The sequence below is a fragment of the Polyergus mexicanus genome, unplaced genomic scaffold, assembly GCF_030449975.1.
Source record: "Polyergus mexicanus isolate NDT 795.1 unplaced genomic scaffold, iyPolMexi1.0 SCAF_17, whole genome shotgun sequence".
Lineage (NCBI taxonomy): Eukaryota > Metazoa > Arthropoda > Insecta > Hymenoptera > Formicidae > Polyergus > Polyergus mexicanus.
In genome coordinates this window covers 2,615,521-2,628,750 of record NW_027223337.1, presented here as the reverse complement: position 1 = coordinate 2,628,750, position 13,230 = coordinate 2,615,521, and the positions used below count along the sequence as shown (strand labels likewise).

At 33.6% G+C, this 13,230-nt stretch overlaps 1 protein-coding gene across 7 annotated transcripts in view; it reads right to left on the bottom strand.

Annotated features, from left to right (window-relative positions):
* LOC138940761 (2-oxoadipate dehydrogenase complex component E1) overlaps window positions 1-13,230 on the bottom strand; it is a 216,627-nt gene that overhangs the window by 136,336 nt on the left and 67,061 nt on the right. For all 7 annotated transcript variants that reach the window (XR_011448047.1, XM_070309952.1, XM_070309951.1 and 4 more), the window contains exons 5-6: window positions 5,879-6,100; window positions 5,641-5,798 (exon numbers count right to left, since the gene is read on the bottom strand). Coding sequence is in view for 6 of the 7 variants with exons in the window: in XM_070309952.1 (XP_070166053.1) it covers window positions 5,641-5,798; window positions 5,879-6,100 (380 nt within the window). In the remaining variant the exon portion in view is untranslated. The remainder of the gene's footprint in view (window positions 1-5,640; window positions 5,799-5,878; window positions 6,101-13,230) is intronic.

Sequence of the window (13,230 nt, the reverse complement as noted above, 5' to 3'; positions counted from 1 at the left end):
ATATTCTGAATAGTAGTGCAACCAAATCAAGATATTTAATTATCGCATTTACAATTAAATTCGCCAACTCATTAATATTTTCATCAATGGTATTAAGATACATAATATATATGAATTAACCTCTCAAATTCGTTTACATCCATTCGCTTATATTCTCTGCAGACAATCGTCTTATTTTTATTCTCTACTCATTTTACATTCCAGCATAACACAACTGTCGAATGATGTTATCTTAAGTTCATGACATACTTCCATTTTCATTTCTATATATCATATATATTGTCATTTCTAAAGACCAGGTCAATTATCGTTTCAGAGGTACTTATAATCCTTGTAGCCTCTTTAACCACTTGTTTTAATCCTACAGAATTCAATACTGTAGTTAATTTGTCTTGAATATGGTTATTTACTTTCATATCTATATTAAAATTTCCCATTACGATAACGTTATCGTTTTGCGTATCACTAGTACTGGCTTCCTCAAGAAAATCTACAAATATAGCATCATTACTATTCGGCGAATGAGAGACCAACATAATTAGGTCCTTGTAATTACTATCCATAATTTTTACCGTTATTGTCCACCAGCTTTTTTCACATGATTCTGCTGTTATTATTTCAAATTTAATTTTTCTATCTATGTATAATAAAACTCCGCCTGTTCTACTAAGTTCTGAATTTCCTCTTACACATTCATATCCATTCATTTGCTATTCGTGGTTTTCAATCTGTCGTGTTACATGTGTCTCAGTAAATTCTGCTATACTAAGTCTTATCTTTTTTATCAATACATTTTCTATATCATCTTTATGCTTTAGAAATCTTTGGGCATTTAAACAAATTATATTATTTTTGGTTTTATTTATATCTTTTAGTTTCTATGAACTACTGTTGTTGTGCCTCCGGAGAGGCACGGTAGTTGGGATCGTTTGCCGGAAAGAATTTAGGAATTCGGGCTCCGCCCGAGAACTTCACTGTCTTTATTTGCTTAGAAATGACACCTTTGCATTTAAATAAATATATTAATATCTATTTTATTCGTGACTTGGCTTGATTACAATGTTCCCGCACTTTCGCTCGCGTCGCGTATCGCGATAACGGATATCTTAAAGTGCGCGTGTCTAGAGTCGAGTTTCGGTCTCGAGACTCGCCTCTCGCTTCTTCGTGCATATTTCTGCCGACTGCGTGGCTATTTAATATTATAATAATTATTGATACTCGTTTTGACACTCGCGGCTGTTAGAGATATTGCTCGCGTAAAGGAATAAAGATTGCCCGTTTGGTAGTTATTGTGACTACTATTAATTAATGATCAAGATTGTTCGCGTAATATTAATGGTAAAGACTGCCCGCCGTTCGTTAGCGGTGGTCCTTTTTATTAACTCCCTTTGGCTACCCGGGAGGGGGTTGTTTAGCGACAAGGCTGTGTGTCGTGTCGCTTGATTTTGGCAATATCCGGATGCAAGCTAAGAAGTTCTAAGTAGGACTTCTTTGCTTGCACTTTCGCAATTTCTTTATTCCTTTTTATTTCGCTTTTAAGTAGGACTTCTACGTTGCATTTTCGCAATGTCCTTCTTCCGCTTGCCCTGATTTCCGCGTTTTCGCAATGAAATGATTGCACGGTCGCTCGGGCTTAGCGCATGGCTCGCGTTGTCAGCGCTTTGTTCGGTCAACGCTCGTAACGTGATCTGTATTCGCGTTACACGTTGAGCAATCATATAAAATAATATGTATTTAGAATAATATATTTAATAATTCGTGTATAGCCTGTTCGGGCTATAACACTGTGAATTTTACTTTTCTGCTTTCCTAATTCTTTTTTATAGTACGAACAATTGCTATCATATGCCGAGTGATTCGAAATCAAATTTTTAATTTTGAAGTTTTTAATTTTATCCTCACAATCCACGCACTTTTTTCCTGATTTCTACATTCTTTGATCAGATGCTGATCCGCACGATTTCCGCAAGTTGTTTTGTATACAATCTTCTGCAAAATGATAGTATCCGCAGCAGTTGAAGCACCTTAGTATCCCTATATATTCTTGCACTTTACATATTTTCCATTTAATTTTCACTTTTCTTATTTCGAGTAGCTTCTCTTGGGTCTTCACTTCAGGTATGATCACCGTACCGTTTGATCTTGACTTATGTACTATCTTCCCATTTATAACGTCTTCTCTAAAACCATTTTATTTTTATATTTTTTTCCAAAAGTCTTCTTCCCTAGATTCGACAATTATTACAGACTCCTGCTTCTTTTTTACAGCTCCACTATAACTTCTCCCTTCTTCCCGATTCCGAGCTCAGTATTGGCACCACATCTTTTTATCTTCTGCATTTCTTTCTTAATTACTTCACCTACTATCGATTCCAATTTGGACGTCTTTTATCGCTGTAATTCTTGTCTTACTCGGTCCATTTCCTCTCCAATAGCTTCAGATATAGCTCTTCTGATTAATTCTTTACCTACCATTTCATTCTTTACTTCCTTTATCAATTTATACAGATTATCTAATTTACTATCTAATATGCTAACAGTCGAACTTCCTGATGTATGATCTCCTTCAGCTTCGAATAACTTCCTCTCTGTACCATTTTCTCCCTTTCTGCACTGCCGTCTTTGGTGGCAAATCCTCTTTTAACTATGTATCGTTCCATTCTATCTTTGAAAGATACTAATTCATTCGACAAATTGTGTACTTTATGTTGCTTATGGCAACTGGGATGGAAGTATTTCTCGCACGGTACACACCTGTATGCCTCCGTATTGATTTCTTTCCTGCATTGCCTACACTCAATCGGCATTTGCAGATTTGCTTCCATATCACTTCAGTTATCAACACCTCATCCTGTTAATTAATTCTCACCGTAGCCGCCTGTAGGCGGTCGCACCGTTTTCGTCACCTCGACTAAATCATAAGTTTAGAACATACAATATATAAATGGAAGGGGAATGTCTTTGTTTCCCGATAGAAAAACATGTGAGAAAGAAAATCATAGTTGCCTCTCTTTTGTGAGTAACTGCTCAAAAATGCGCATGCACGGCTTATCGGTTTGGCCCAATAAAAAATAAGATTACATTAATCACATGTATGTGTACACAATATAGTATGTATACAGGGTGTTTCAGAACAACTTTCCGTCCGTAAAATGATGTATTCCTGATACAATTCTAAGACGATTTTTCCTTTACCAAAATTTGAATTGAGCGGTAATTTTTGAGTTATAAGCAAAAATAGTTAGCAGATCACGCGTCGAGTACAGAAGGCTGGCAGGAGCGGGGCGGCGCGCCGCAGCTGACCGTTCAATTACCACCGCATGAATCGCTAACTATTTTATCTTATAACATAAAATTATGCTTTAAATAAAATTTTAATGAAGAAGAAAATGTCTTAAAATTACGTCAGGAATACGTGTTTCTTAAAATAACGTCATTTTAGCAAAAGTTGTTCCGGATCATCAGCTGTTGGACGTTGCAATCAGCTGTTGCTACACGCGATGTTTGTATGACGGAGGGTGTGCGTAAAAGAAAGAAAGAGAGAGTGAGAGAGAAGGGAGAGGGAGAGGGAGAGGGAGAGGGAAGAGGAGAGGAGAGAGGGGCAGGGCGGGAGACGGAGACGGAGGGTTGGAAGGGGCGAGAGGGGAGGGGAAATAGGGGAGAGGGGGAGAGAGAGAGAGATTATTCTAATATACTAATAATAAATAATTTTGCATAATCATTTTTAAATTCTATTTTTGAATATAATGACATAATATTTTCTACGTAATTCTTGCACCGTTTTATAGGTATATATGTTCACCGATTCAGTTCTGTTAAAATGTCACTATCTGAATTACTTGTATTACTATATAGAATCATATATTTTTATAAAATATTATTGTAAAAATATTTACAGTTAATGCAATTATGTTTTTATCAGTATTAAATATTCTACTCGTTATTGCGGCATTCAAACCAATCGTAAACAATGGATGAAGCACAAATAACTACACAAATAGCAAAATATCAGTAGTGTGTTAGCAGTATATCAGCAAATTCAATCATGGTCGGTGTGCTGCATTCTCATTAAGCATAATGCGGCGACAAAATATCGAGCTTAGATTGCTGTCACGACACATGATGGCAAAAATATAGTAAAAATAAAACACATTTGTCAAACATAATTATATTAATATAGATGCAATAACAATCTGAACATTATAGATATAGGATATTATAGATAGGATAAATGTTACAATCCATACTGTGTTTTTGCTATTATCTTTTGAAACGACAGCGGATGCTCAATTTTTACCGCATTTCTATCATCACAATGTGCTTGTAGATGAGTTTGATTTTTGATGATACTCTGGCAATATAGCGTGATGTCATGTTATGATTAGTTTTCATTTAATTTCTGTTGACATATCGTGCCAACACGAAATGATTAATATTTATTTTTATATTAAAAACTTCAGCTTAAATTTTGCAACATTTTTTGCGGCATGACACAAAGGGTGCTTGTTTTCTGATATTTCTGTAGGCCATTAATTAATACGACTGATCATGTGCGATTACTTCCGAAGTTCTACCGATGTAATATGTGCATAATTTGTAGTGCATATGTGATATTGGCCGACTTGCCTATCTGGATATGGAGCTATAACTACTTTCCGTTTTACAATCTCGCTACAGTAAAAAAATGTACGAAATTAAAATGGTGTTAACGTCTCGTAATACACTTTAGTCATACCATCAGTACTCGCAGTGAATAAAGAAACAGCCTAAGGATCCTGTGTTCTCTGTGTGTGTGTGTGTGTGTGTGTGTGTGTGTGTGTGTGTGTGTGTGCGCGCGCGCGCAACCATATTTAATTATGACGTCAGAAGCGTGAAATTATATGAGTTTTTTGTTACAAAATACATCAAAATAAATAAGTTTTTTGAATGTGACCCGTGTTCGATAATATGAATCAGTAAAATATGCTGAAAATTTTCTTTTTTGTTATTTTGCATTAATAAATAATTGTAAAACTCATCTCTATTTATCTTAAATTTTCAGCAAAAATAGATCTTATGATGATTGACCAAGATTTACAGCTATTTTTTTAAATCACAAGTCAAAAATAGAGTCTTTGGTGTATTCTACTAATTGACATTATCGAACGCAAGTAATCGCATTAAAAAAAGTTTATTTATTTTGATGTATTTCTAAAAGTTTATTTATTTTGATGTATTTATCAAGAAAAGAGCTAATGATGTTTTAATTCAGTTTGGCATCAATAAAGAATCACGAAACTCTAATTAGAGTTAAAATAACTTATTCATTATTATAGTCAAAAATTTTCCGGTAAATTGTTCGTTTTTTATTATCTGCAGAAAATATTCAAAGATTATTTATTATTAATTAAGTAAAAAATATTGATGACAAATATTTTCTTCAACAAAGATAAGATATAAGAATCATGTTACTTTACAATACTCTTTGCAGTATAAGTATATAAATTTAAAAATTTGCTTTTAATTTTCAATTCACAGAAAGGGACAAGTGAAGAAAAACGTAACTTAGAAGATATCTACTCTGAAAATAAGTCTAATATTAGTTCTGGTTTTTCACATAAATGAATAATTCTAATAACATATTGCTTATTATATTCTTACGGTTGATTCTGTATGATTTTATAAATAAGAGGATTTGTGATCACGGGATCGTCTAATTCATTGTGACCCCATCTTCTAAAACAATTTAGATCAATGAAAACATCCCTCCTGAATCGTCTTTGATATTTAAAGGCTATTCTTGCAGCCCGTACAACCATCTACAAAGTTTTAATATTATGATTATATCAATCAAGGGGTAATATCAACATTATGGTAAAATTTTATCACAGAAGCATACCTCAGGATTATCGCCATTCACGTGTATTACAGGTGCAGATATACTTTTTGCTAAATCCGTGCAATATCTCGATGATCGACTTCTTGAAGCTGGAGTCGTGAAACCTAACTGATTATTAATTACCAAATGAATTGTACCGCCGATTTCAAAATGTGGTGCTTTACTTAATGTTAAGCATTCTTGATTAACTCCTTGTCCTGGATAGGCAGCGTCCCCATGTATCTAATGAAGCATTTTAAATATTAAATAATAACATAAATGCAGAGTGTCCCACGGGAAGTTGTTGCAACTAATCATTTTTAAATTGTCATTTTTAAACACTCATAGGGAAAGTTAAATATCTTTTAATAGAGGACATTTAGCAATCAGATATGAGCTAAAGTCAAGCGGAGATATTTTTATTGTTTATGTTTATTAAAAACGTGTCAAAAACGTGTTAAAATCAATCTTAATGATACATATTTCGACACATTTCTGCGCAATGTTAGAATTGAAATAAAAATCAACCCAGTCAAAATAGCAAAATATATGTTCTAATATATTCTAAGTTCATATTGTATTCATTTTTCTAAATATTATACATTTTTCATAAATATAATAAAAAATAGTTATGGATACGAGCTAATATACTGCTCAAAATATGTACAGATATATGTTACGATATCTATAAAAGTAAACAAAAGAATGACATAATATAAACATAAATAATGATACTGCCAAGCGCGAGATAAAAAAAATGCTCTAATGATTACTGTGTGAGTGAAATTTATTAATTAAATGTTTTGGTCCCATTTCGGGCCATTCTCGGTAACAGAATAAAAAAAAACATATGTACAATAAAAAATGAAAAATATAGCTTTCTAATATACAATAATGACGAAAATGCTGTAAACGAACATAACTTATAAGTTATAACACATGATATTGAATTACTCCAGCTAGCATGTGTTTATCATAAGTTGGAAAAATAACGTCAAAGTATTTGAGTTCATATTTTTTCTCTCACGAGCATGTTACCTTGTGCTCATGACGTATGTCATTATAATATGGTTACAAGATATATTGCATATATATATATATATATATATATATATATATATATATATATATATATGATATATTATATTATATCATATATACTGGATGGCCCATTTTAATCCATCCAGTCGAATATCTCAAAAACCAAGCCCGGAAGAGAAAAATGTTTCAGACAAAAGTTGTTTGGTTTCGAGGAGGCCATAAGATGGTATCATTGGTTTGACCTTGAAGAGTCATTTGAAGGTCACGTGAAAGTCACCTCAATTTTTTTAAATGGCACTCCCTATTTTTTATTACATATTCTTGTAGCTGATCTTAAGAGCTTTCCAAAACATTATAATAAAGTATTTTTTTATTAAGTACTTTTTGAGTTATTTTATATTTTAAACTGACATATTTTGATATAAAAAATTAAATATCTCGTAAAATATTTAGTTTTTGATAATCTTACCGTAATACTTCTATGTACAGAATAATGAGACAAATCAATTAATATAAAAAAAAATTGTTTTTAAGAAAATTAGTTACAATGTATTTTTTTAAACAATTATTTGTTTTTTTTTTAGCACTAATTAATTTGTCTTATTATTTTGTACATAGAAGTATTACGGTAAAATTATCGAAAACTGAATATTTTACGAAATATTTTATTTTTTATATCAAAATATGTCAGATTAAAATATAAAATAACTCAAAAAGTACTTAATGAAAAAATACTTTATTATAGTGTTTTGGAAAGCTCTCGATGTCAGCTACAAGAATACTAAATAAAAAATGGGGGTTTCTATTTAAGATTTTAAAGTTGACCTTCACGTGACCTTCAAATGACTCTTCAAGGTCAAACCAATGGTACCATCTTATGGCCCCCTCGAAACCAAACAACTTTTGTCTGAAATATTTTTCTCTTCCGGGCTTGGTTTTTGAGATATTCGACTGGATGGATTAAAATGGGCCACCCAGTATATGATATAATATTATATCATATTATATCATATATATATGCAATATATCTTTTAGAGGTAAATATTTTTTTAAACTTTTTGTTGCGTACAAGGGATATTTTTTATCTACTTGCCGTACTTTTTTTATCTTTGTGATATATATATAATTGAATGGGGAGGGTATTTTCAATTCTCCCTGGGTGCGATATTGCGATTAATTACAAAAAGAGAGTGGACTGTTACTAAAGCGAATATTCAAATAACGAAGGCGAAATTGACTCACCACACGGTGCGTACCTTATAATCTCGTAGCTCGTTCCTCGTCACTCTTGTAACCTCCGAATTCCTTCGTCTTGAATGAGTCGGAGGGAAAGCAGGCGAGCAAGCAAGACGATAATAGGCCAAACAAGCAAAAGTTAAGCATGCACGTCGAAAGATGCACCAAAAGCTTCGTCCCCCGTGGCTGGGAACGTCCGTCATCAAAACTGGTCTGTGCAGACTAGATGACTGCGTCTCTTCGTGAAGACCACTGGCGAGCGAGTGCCGTGGGTCCTGCAAACGTTTCGCAAGCCGAGTAAAAGCTCGAATTTTCGGCATGAGTATTCATCGATGGATCGATGAGGGCACCACCAATTAGTGAGTCGATAAGAGATCTGCCGCCCGATCCCGATTCACCGATTTCTCGTGCGATAATCGATAAACATGCAAATTAAGCAAAGCAAAGACTAATGATTACAATTACCCAAAATCCTAATATTCTATTACTGCTACTAATTGTCAAGTGATTAAGATTACAACTAACAACTAATGTGAGCGCCAAACAAAAATAATTATTTACTGTAAAGGAAAAATCGTCTTGCAATAGAATTCATTCAGGAATACGACCTTTTAAGGACAAACATTTGTTCCGTATCACCCATACTCAGACTTTCTCGCAGTATTCTAAATCGCTCTTTAGGCAAAGTTTATTAGTTTATTAGTTTTCGTAAAAATATCTGTTGCGTTTAGAGTAACATGTTTTTGTCTTTGAGAAGCCCACGTTATTGGACCGTTTGACAAGAAGAAAACATATCCTTTCGTAGAACGTCTCGTTTCAACATCGCTCGCGAAATCTGCATCAAAGAAACCTGTTAGATTCGAATTGCTACCGCCGCCTCGATACTCTATCCCGTATTGTACCATTCAAGTATGCAAAAATTCTTTTTACCGCTCGCCAATGAACACTATTATAATTATTTATATACTTGCTTACTGCGTTCACCGCGAATGCTATATCTGATCTTGAAATTACGGCTAAAAACATTAAGGAACCCATGGCCTCTCTGTATGGTACGTTAAGTAGTTGATTTTAAGAAAATTATTTACAACGTATTTTTTTAAACAATTATTTGTTTTTTTTTGCACTACTTGATTTGTCTCATTATTCTGTACATAAAAGTATTACGGTAAGATTATCGAAAACTGAATATTTTACGAAATATTTTATTTTTTATATCAAAATATGTCAGATTAAAATATAAAATAACTCAAAAAGAACTTAATGAAAAAATACTTTATTATAGTGTTTTGAAAAGCTCTTGAGGTAAGCTACAAGAATATGTAATGAAAAATAGGGGGTTCTATTTATAAAATTCGAAGTAATTTTTATATGACCTTGCTATTCAAGGTCATACTAATATTATTATGTGATGCGTCACTTAGAGTTTTACAACTTTTGCATGGAACATTTTTCACGAAAATGCGTTATTTCAAAAAAACTGCTGATCTGTTACATAAATAATAATACAAGCTTATAAATTATTGGAAGGAATTATTATTGTGATTACTGGCGATGTATTTTTTCATTTTTTGATGAACAAATTTCGCGTATATAATAGTTTATCAGGCTGCGTATATACAAGTTGCTAGCTAAAGAAAAAATATATACATCTTCGTTATTAGGAGGCAATCCTTATGAGGAAAAATACTCCAAGGATGTAAAGAGTATGAAGAAACGGTTTTGTATTATTATTGCAAGCAATAAACTACTGCCTTTTTTAAAATGATAAGAAATTATGATTTAAAAAAATCTATCCTGATACTCGTAATAATATTGGTCAGAAAAAAGATGCCTCAATCTCGTTTGCAAATTATAATCATAGATATGAAAATAAAAAATAAAATATTTTGATAGCGTTCTCACGAAAATGGGCGATGGAGAGGCCCATTTTATATTTTCAATATTCAGAATATTGTAAAACTATATTATTCTATTGCGATTGATATAAACAATGTATTGTAAATCTATTACAAATATATAAACATTTACGTATACAATCAAAAAGATATATAGGTATATATATATATATATATATATATATATATATATATATATATATGTATATATATATATATATATATATATATTATATATACTTATATAAATAAATTGTTTTTATATAACCATCGATTGAAAAAAAACGAGCTGCACTGCATAGATTGTAACTTATAGAAAAAGTTACATGATAATATCCAGAATATATATATGTATCATACGTACATTTATATGCGTTCATATATACATTTATTATATATAGGTACATACATATAAATATATACGTATATGTATACATATATATATATATATATATATATATATATATACAATATATAAAAAATGTATATATAAACGCATATCGATGTATGTATGATACATAAACATATATATATATATTGTTGCGTCCCTGCGGGTCGTCTGTGACCGTTATTCCTGAATCTGCTGTACCCGTCTCCGGGAGAACGTTGCTAAGGGTTGTTGTTAAACAACGGCGTTCATCTGAAGAGAGATCGGCCATCTTAGAGTCTCGCGACGGATGCCATTCCGGGCGGACGTATTCGAGATTACGATAACCGTTATTGTTCTGTGTTCCTTGTATAATAGTGTTCTGTGTTATTATATTAAAGTTCCTTTCGTTCTTTCAAAGGAGTGTTAATTATTTACTTGCGGTACGCGAGTGTCGGTTGTGTCACGCGGATTCGAGTTATATCGATTTCGATCCGCGGACGCAACATTTTGGGGGCTCAGCCGGGATACAACGGAGCGGACGATTTTCTGGAGAATTGTGTGTTTTTTCGTCTATAAAAATGGAGATGGAACAGGAAAATTCGCCGACGGCAGGAGTCACGACGAGAAAGAGGAGTCGTCTGACTTCAACGGCGGCTACAACATCGGGACCATCATTGGAAACGGTTACGCTTCAGTCAGCGATGCGTGAGATCCGTGAGCTACGCGAGGAGCGATTACAGCAGCGAACCGATTTTGAGACACAATTGCGCCAACACGATGAGCAGCGAGCTATATTTGAGGCACAACTGCGCCAACGCGACGAAGCATTACGTGGAATGGAGCAGAGAATTCGTCTGCTGGATGATAACAACCAGCTAAGTCGCTCTATGAACAGAAATTTTATGCCTAATGTTATGCCTAATTTTGAGAGAGACGCGCGTAATTCAATTCATATTAATACGGAATTAGGTTTTAAATTAAAGCCGGATATTTTTGACGGGACTGTTCCGCTAAGGGAGTTCTTCTCACAGTTCGAGTTAATTGCGCGAGCAAATAGGTGGAGTGACGCTGCGAAAAGCGTCGCTCTCGTATCATGTCTTAGAGGAAAGGCGCGTGCGGTATTAGAGTGTGTCATCAATATTGAGAATCTCGATTACGCGGAATTGAAATCCAAATTAGAATTGCGGTTTGGGGAAGGATTTTTGTCACAGTCATATTATTCCCAATTTACAAACAGAAAGCAAAAGTTGGGGGAAGATGAGGCTACCTTGGGCTCTGAAATTGAACGGCTTTCACAGTTAGCATATCCCGAATGTACGCACGAAGTTCGAGATAAAATTGCTTGCGCGCAGTTTGTTACCGCGTTGTCTAATAGATTTGTGAGAAGGACTCTGCAGTTGGAGGGAATCACCTCCTTGAAAATGGCCATACAAAGGGCCATGGCGGTGAAAGTTATACAGGAAAGTGATTTTGAAAGGCGGAATAATAATTTCAATTTTGGCAATAACAATAGTAATAATAAAAATAATTTCGCTAGAAGAAGGAATTTTGATTTCGGGAATAGAAATAATTTTAACAAATTTGACAATAAAAGAAGTTCTGGAAATTTTGGCGATAAAGCTAAAGAAAAAAAACAGGAACAATATAAAAATTTTTACAAAAGTTCTGGCACAAATAATAATAAAACATTTGTAAAAGAATGTTGGCAATGTGGAGGCTCAGGCCATTTTCGGAGTGTCCATTCTTAAAGAAAGGGGGAAACTGAATTTTGTCGAGCTGTTCGGGGCAGGTTCGACGCGAGAACAAGGAGCCCCAATAGAATTACAGAGTTATTTATGTAATTGTAAAAATGTTAGCAATAATATTGGCACTAATAATAAGAAATTGTTTAATTTTAAAGGGTTTATTGATGAACAATTGTGTAATTTTAAAATTGATACGGGTTCGGATGTGTCTCTTATCAGGAGTAATTTTGTTAGAATGCCTAAGCGGCGAATCCCTCTTGATAATTCTTTTCATTTAAAATATCCCACGGGGGAAGAAGTCCCCGTAAAATTCAAGGTAATCGTGATGATTAGCTTGGGAAAATGTTCTGTAGAACTTCCGGTTTTTGTTGCTAATATAGTTGAAGATTGTTTATTGGGAAATGATTTTCTGTCCATGGTTAATTTGGAAAACATTTTTGAGCCAATCTTTGACAATCCTAGTGTAAAAAAAAAAGAAAAGTTTTTATGTTCACGCATTGAAGATTGTACAAATGAAGTTCCTCCATTTTTGAAAGAACTCTTTCAAAAGGAATCTCAAGATTTTTCAAGTAAACAGAAGGATATTTTTGCTCGATTTTTAGTAGATTTTCAGGATATATTTTCGGAGGAAATAGTGGCTGGAAATTGTAATGGGGAGGCGCATGAAATTAATGTGAACAATTCTAATCCAATTAAACAGGCTCCCCGACGAATTCCGTTACAAATGCGGGAAAAGGTAGATACGATTATTGAAGATATGAGACGTCAAGGAGTAATTGAGGAATCACAAAGTCCATGGGCGTCTCCTGCGGTTTTGGTGAAAAAGAAAGATGGGACGATTAGATTCTGTGTCGACTACAGGAAATTAAACGCCGTGACTAAAAAAGATTCCTATCCAATGCCTCGGATTGATGATATACTTGACCAATTATCCGGAAACTCTTGGTTTTCTTCGTTAGATTTGAAGAGCGGATATTGGCAAGTGAAAATTCGTTCAGAAGATAAAGAGAAGACAGCATTTTCAATTGGAAATGGCTTGTGGCAGTTTACATGTATGCCATTTGGACTCTGCAATGCCCCTGC